The sequence below is a fragment of the Durio zibethinus genome, chromosome 18 (assembly GCF_047325235.1).
Source record: "Durio zibethinus cultivar Kanyao isolate XHJ-2024 chromosome 18, ASM4732523v1, whole genome shotgun sequence".
Classification (NCBI taxonomy): domain Eukaryota; kingdom Viridiplantae; phylum Streptophyta; class Magnoliopsida; order Malvales; family Malvaceae; genus Durio; species Durio zibethinus.
In genome coordinates this window covers 19,299,242-19,306,828 of record NC_143179.1, presented here as the reverse complement: position 1 = coordinate 19,306,828, position 7,587 = coordinate 19,299,242, and the positions used below count along the sequence as shown (strand labels likewise).

At 29.2% G+C, this 7,587-nt stretch overlaps 1 protein-coding gene across 4 annotated transcripts; it reads right to left on the bottom strand.

The window, feature by feature from the left end:
* Positions 1–216: 216 nt before the first annotated feature.
* On the bottom strand, positions 217–4,778 carry LOC111299847 (uncharacterized). Of its 4 annotated transcripts, none has more exons than XR_002691349.2 (6): positions 3,886–4,778; positions 3,720–3,773; positions 3,429–3,613; positions 2,914–3,028; positions 970–1,113; positions 217–878 (listed from the first exon to the last, which is right to left on the bottom strand). XR_002691349.2 is itself a non-coding variant. In XM_022895327.2 (5 exons), the coding sequence occupies exons 1-4, from the start codon at positions 4,481–4,483 to the stop codon at positions 2,942–2,944; spliced, it is 924 nt and encodes a 307-aa protein (XP_022751062.2). In that variant the 5' UTR covers positions 4,484–4,778; the 3' UTR covers positions 234–878; positions 2,914–2,941. The 4 variants fall into 4 exon arrangements, 2 of the variants coding, with proteins under 2 accessions (XP_022751062.2, XP_022751061.2); XR_002691350.2 differs by having other exon boundaries at positions 970–1,109; XM_022895327.2 differs by lacking the exon at positions 970–1,113 and having other exon boundaries at positions 234–878.
* Positions 4,779–7,587: the final 2,809 nt, after the last annotated feature.

Below are 7,587 nucleotides of genomic sequence, written 5' to 3'. Positions count from 1 at the left end.
TTATGAATTTTTAATTAAAATAATATTTAAAAAATTATTTATATACTATGTGTCATCATTTGAAACTATTTACATTAAAAGATGAATATCAAATTAATTAACAAATTTATAATTCAAATAACATATCAAAATTTTATAAAATTCAAATATCACATTAAATATTTCATTGTAATTCAAAAACTATTCATAACATTAACCATTTTTATTCAAACCTAATTTTGAGTCAAAGACATATATGCACTTTACCTTTGAACAAACTATGCAAGTGCAACTAGTAATCCTCTTTAAGACTAAAATGGAGTTAAAAAAAGGAAAACAAAAAGGATTATACTTATTATATTGTATAAAAATAGTTTTAAGAAAAAGTTTGATCATCACACAAATTCCTCGGACCACAATTTACAAATCCATCCTGTGGTAATGCTCAATTCCCCCAAAAAAACAGAACGTTTTGCTACTTAATAATGCATAATTTGAGAAATTCTTCTCCTAAATTAAGTAGATAGAAGTTTGGGATTAAAGGTAAATTAAAATTTTTAAATAATAATAATATGGCTAAACATCTCAAGAACAACACTGCATTAATTCATGGAGGTGAGACTCACCGTAAAAACGAAAAAATTTCAACCCTAGAATGCATTGCATGGTGACCAAGGACTTGAAAAGAGTACCTATCGGGAGTCAGATATTTGAGTGAACAAAGCTCCATCCTTCACAATGAATGATATAACCAATCCCAATTCTGTGGCATGTGACGTCAACATCATCTTCTCCTTAAGGGACAGGAATGTTCCAAACAACACTAGGGGACCCGAAACAAGAAATGGAAATGGAAGTCTCCATCTGCTTACAGGTCCTTCTGGACAACCCCCTAGATTCTAGCAAAGTAAAACCAGCACAATTGAGCACCATGTGGTACAGAAAAAATATAAAATAATAAAAGGACTAAAACTGAACATAGAATCCAACCTGCAATCTAGACTTAGAAGGCTCTACTGGGCTTCAAAGGTCAAATTTGACATATAACTGAAACTGATACCCTCTTTTACACCTAGTATTGCTAGGAATGAACCACTAGGACAGAACTGCAAGGCTACTGAGGATCCAACCTGGCTAAACATTTTAGACACTGATAAAAATCATGAAGAAGCTGGGTGGATATCTAATGACAAGGTAAATTACATTTTCCAATTTACTAAAAAGGACACCAAATATTGAGTTTAGTGGTTGGCAAAAGGATAAAAAAAAATTCAAGTTATTAAAATGGTGCTCCATGTAACAACGCAGAGAAAAGGAATCATTCTGGACCAGTAACATGAAAGAAAAGTTCATTACATTTAACTGCTTAATAATCAAGTGCCATACCAAATCAATATTCATCTCATTGAATGATTTACTAAGAAATGAAACAAATGGCTGAACTCTTCAACTTGGTAATCATAAATTAATAAGCAACCAACTCAAATATTGCATTCAAGGATTTAGTTGGGACAATTTTTGGTCGCATAATCTTTTAAAATCAACTCCCTTACTTTTAACCTTGGGATGCCAAAAAAGTTACTTCTACCATAAAATTCTGGCTTCACTCCTTATGTCATTCTTACAATTTACAAAGCTAAGAAAGTAAACAATTCAATTCATACCTTACTAGCACAGTTAGCCACACAATCAATAATTCAATACTAATATGCAACAAAGTTCCCTGTTCCACTCCTATTACTAGTAAATTTTTAGCAACCCCTACTAGTGTATTAAATATGGAATGCTTTGCAAAATTACATTTTTTTTTTAAGTGGTCTCAATAACATTTCCTGTGCTTTATTCTGTCTGCAAGTTTTTCTATTATAGAACATCTTTCCACCCATAAAGATGTACATTTACTTATCCAAAACACTCTAAGCTATTCTACTAGGTTCTTATGCAGCCCAGCCAATGCATTCCAGCCTACATCAAAAGTATGCCAAGAGGCCTATTTCCAATATGGTGCATTACACTTGTTGACAATAAGGAGGGAAGCAAACAAGCAAAACAATCAGTTTCAGCTACTCATTTGCTAATTTATTTTCCCTTCAATGAATCAAAACTTTGTTGCTTCTTTGCCACCAAAAATGTGCAACCCTCTTCATTATGAATGACTAGTCCCTCCAACACTCTATGCTCACTTAACTAATCCACAGTAGCGTATTATAATGCATAATCAACAAAGATGACCACGTAAAATGCAATGTTGTTATTCCCTAAACTGGAAACTTTGTCCACGGAGATAGTAACGATATTAATGGTGTACAGTAGCTAAGAAATCCACCCAAACCAGTCATAGGCTCTACCACATGAAGGGTGATAATTAGGTGGATTAGTTCAAGTTGGTGTAGGCCGTGTTGGATTTTAAACTTTTCAATCATTTTAAATTTCAATTTGTTTTTATCTCAAGCTATTGCCTTTTAAAATATCCAAGCTAGGTTTCAAGCAAGTTGGAAGATCTTTTATGTTTAGATTGGATTTCATCACATTTTACTTAGAAAACAGATAATAATTCAGCTTGATTCAGGATCAAGTTTGGTTTAGTTCACTTCAAGCTCAGGTTTGACTTCATTACAATTGATTATTGTAGTACATTAGATGGATTAGATTGGTTTCAAGCAAATTGGATATACTCACCACTAACCACACAGAATGACAGGACTAAGTAGAAGGTACAATCGAACAAGTTTATAAGATGGGAAGTTAAAATATTGTTAAGCAACATACTACAAAACAACAAACATTACAAACTGAGATTATAAAGTTTACAATTTCTGACAATTCTAAACACATTAGAGTTTACCAAACAAGAACCTAGAATCTGTTATAGGAACAGACATGCAGACATACAAATACAAATTTCTTGAATTTGGAGAACCAAGATGATCTTACAATCAGAAGAAGCATCACGAGCACACTTTTATTTCTCTGAAGGAATCCCTGTTATCTGCTCCAGATCCATCTTGCAATTTTCCCTCAAATCTTTTAGTGCAATGTAACTGGCTTGCTGCCAAATAAGTTCAATTATATGAGATTATACATGAAAAATCCTATTCAAGATAACGAAAGTCAGCAATCTTAGGAATTTAGCCTAATAATAAGTAGCAATGAACTCTAGCCCTGAAGCACTGATTAGAGATAAAGACTTAGAAAGTGTCCAAAAGCCAATAAATCAAGGATCAAAATACAAAAAGTCCAATGTGGTTTTTTAACCAAAGCCTTGTATTAATCAATATGAATCAGGCTTCTTATCACAAACTAAGTTCCTTAGATCATACAAGCAATATTTTTAACAAGAAAAAAAAAAGGTAAAATCTGTAGAATAAGAAGTCATTTAACAACTAAACAACAGGTACATAGGCATTGAAAATAAAAATCTAGACTAAAGAAGAATAAATAAAACTTACAAGCTGGTTGCTTTCATGAACAAATATATCCTCCATGTTAAGAAAGAGAGATCTCCACTGACTCGTGAGGTCAGATTCTAATTTTGAAGATTTATTGGCATTTTCCTGGCTATGAATGTCAGTCTGTTTCCCCCTGCCACTTTTCTGAACTAAAATGCTTGCTTCTCTCTGACTTTTTTTCAAAACTGAGAAAATGTGGAAAACGTTAGTACAGAAAGGAACAAGTTATGTCACGATTACAACCAAAATAAACCTAGGGAAACTAGAGCAAAAGCCAGCTATTCGACTTACCAGCTATTCGACCCTTGACATCCTGATAATGAAGGTCCGACCAAATGTAAGCAGCTGATTGGGTAAAACAAGCATAGCCCATTAGATAACACATTACAAGATAAACCATTCGTACCCACAAACATAGCAAAGCAATAAATCCAAAGAAAGAAGCTAAAGTAGTTACCTTTCAAGCAAAAAGAACAAGAGCAAGCTTTGATCATATCAATACCGGCATTCAAATTCATGCAACCACCATGCTTGAGTCCCTCACACCTCTCCAACTCAAATGACCTAGAACTCTGCAACGACGACTTAGGCAACCTCGACCACTCAATACACCTACCTTTACTCGACGCCAGTCTACTAACGCCAAGATCCTTACCCTCATTGCTACAACTATCATTCAATGTATCCCCTACTTCCGTAACACGTTCTCCTTGATCTAATGTATCATCACTATCAGACAAATCAAACCCTTCTTTAACCTCACTATCTTTGTCATTAACCGACACCAAATTCTCTTTTAAAGGATCACTTTCGCCTCTACAAGTAAGCAAAATATTAGGGTTTGGTTCAAATTGGAGTTTTTTAGATTTCTCTTCGACCAAATTTCCGACACCTAAACAAACTCGTTTTGTGAATTGGGAATCTGCTTCTTCTTTAGAATTAAACCCTAAATTGTCCGAAATCGAAGAAAACCCCCTTTTAACTAATCGATTTGTTATGTCACCTAAAATAGGACGGACTTTGGGTGTCCCGTTGGTAAAGTTATCTCCGCTCATTGTGAAATATATATTTAAAAAAAAAAATCCCCAATTCAGCTTAAAACTGTTAAAAACAGAAGAAAATAAAAAAAAAATAAGGGTCCTTCAGAAAGAAATGAAAAATTTAAAAACAAAATGGGGTTTCAGAGATGCTGCTGAGTACTCACCTGTTGAGAACCGAAAATTGAAAGTAAAATGAAAGAAAACAAAAAGGGGAGGTTTTTAAAGGAAAAAAAAAAAAAATGTGTTTGTTTTGGTGAGGGCGGGAACCGTGGGAATTCGGAGCCTGACCCGCGGTTTTGAATTGCAGTTCGGGTTTTATTTTTATGAAGAGAAAGTGCGCGGGCTGTGGCCCACTCCGTGGAATCTTGAAATTTATGGTTGGATTTTAAATCCTTTTGAAATTTGATATTGAAAGTATGTTTAGTAAATATATGTATTTTAATTTTTCTCCTTTTTAATAAAAAATCTATTCTTTATGAAAAAAATATAGGGCTTCTATTTGCATTTTTTTTTTACTTTTTAAAATTATTTTTAAATGAAATTATTTAAATGAGTTTTTGAATTTGTAAATTCAAAAAATTTTCAAAATTTCTAAATTTAAATATTTGAAAATTTTTAAAAATTTTGTTTTAGATCATTTAAATAAATAAAAAAAACTAAAAATCAACGTGCATAGTTTCGTCTATTACTTTGTATATAACCTTGTAAGCTTTTTCCTTTAATTTGATTTTTTTTTTCTAAATTCTTGGATATGAAAATATGGTAATTTATATAATTTATCGAATTATTATATCTTATAAGCAATAAAACTTATCAAATATGCATAATTAAAAATTATTTAACATGAATATTCAAAAACTTTAAAATTAAAATGAAAAAATAATTCAATAATTTTAGAAAAAAATAATTTTAAAAAATAGTGAGTGTAAAGAAAAAAAATGAGATGTATTTAAAAGTGCCCTTTAAATTTTTTTTTTCCATCATTGCTATTAAATGTACTTATCTTTTCAATGTATGGGAACAAAAGACTATTAATACAAAAGATTTTGAAATAATACCCAAATTGTCTTCAAATTTTACTAAAAAAATAAAATAAGTTTTCGATCTTTTAGTTCATAGAATTGAAGTTATGGATTCTAATTTTACTTAATTAGAATTTGTTCTACAATATTTGATATTTAGTTAAAAATTTCTTCTTAATTGATGTAATTTGCAAAAAAAAAAAAAAAATTTATATGAATTTCACTAAATAATAAATGCTTGAGAGAATGCTATTTTATTAATTCTAACAATCAAATTTTATTCATTAATATTTTAAATTTAATAAATATAATTACAATGAAATAAAAGTTTTATATTTTGTAATAAAATAAGGAAAACTTTTTTTTTATTTGGTTGTAAATATTAAGGTGTACAGTCCCTGCTTGAGGTAGAATCAATTTGTCAATGACTTCTTAATGTATTTGATCTCATATTTAATCGAAGTCACACTCGAAACCATATCAACAATTTTTACAAAACCACTTGGATCAAGTAATGGAAGCAATTAAATACCAAAATCACAACTCACTTTCCAAGTATCACAAAGATATGCGAAACAATGGCCTTATATTATGATTACTTTTTTAAGTCACGTTAAGTATACTTTTAAAATTATCATAATGATTTAATTAGCATGATAATAAGATCATTAAGATAATTTTGATCATCAATGATTTTAAATTATTATTTTTGATATAATATTATAAATTATTAGTGATTTTAAAACACGAAATTTAGTATTATATAAAATTTTCATATAATATAAAATATTTAAAATAATCTTTAAAATAAAATATTTAATACTTATTGAATCAATAATTTATAAAATAATTAAACATTATTTTATAGAAAATTATAAATTATAAATTCATTTTGATAAAATAATTTGTAAAAAAATTATTAAATAAATTTATTTTTTTCTAGTCAATAAAAATTTATTCAATTATAATATAAAGCCTTTTTAAAATAATTTATTAAAAAATCAGTTTTTGAAACTTTTTAATAAATAGCTTCTTAGAATAATATTGACTACCTTTTTTTGTTAAGGTAATTTGGTGAAAAAATAATATTCAAAATTACTTCCCAACGATAATAAACATTTTTCGTTTTTTAAGTTGAGAATCAAATCACTCCTAAAGATAATAATCTTATCATTCAAGTGATTTACGATTACTGCTACCTAAAATTTTTAAATTACTATCAAATAAAATAATATAATTATTGAGTACAAATTACTGTAATTTTTAAATAAATTACCTCATACCAAATATATTTTTAAAATAATTGATTGTCTAATTCAACGTCTAACTTAATATGATCTCATAACTCAAATTTATTCTATTAAGACGAAAAAAAAAAAAAATCTCAAATTTAGTAAACTAAAAAAATTTGGAAACTTAAATATAATAAATGTCTCCTTATTTATTACTTATTAATTTTAGATGGGATATAATTTATTTTTTATGTAGTTATTTTAAGTAAATCTAGAGTATGTGCTGTAATTCTCTGGTATTATTTTTAGTCATTTAAAAAGAAAATAACTTACTGAAAATGCACATATTTATTTTATTAGAATTGAATGTGACATCATAAGATATAGATAAAAAAGATAAATTATTAAAGACGTTTTTTATTATGTTTAGGAGATTATCAAGTTTTATTGGAAAAAAAAACAAGAGATTATCAAGTTTTTGTTGTAGGATCTGACTAATATGGATATTGCTTGAAAAAAAAAATTATGTCATTGTAATTTTTTACCTATACATAAAGTATACGTAAAGACATTTTCACATGCATGAGATTAGGAAAACCTTAAACCAAGTTGGCAGAGATAGCGTTTCCTTTCTTCACGCCTTAATTTCATAATTTTTTATTTGTTTTGACTTTCTTGATTGCAACTGTTCGAAGGTCAATCTCATCGCGTCATCACTTTATCCAGTCCCCACATTGGAAAGCGAGACAAGTTAACTACTTTCCTTCGTCCCATCCCCAAACCGCCACGTACTAAGCCGACAAAACGCCATGTCATCATGACATTTCCGTTTATTACACCATCGTCGTTCGCCTTCCCTTCCCCT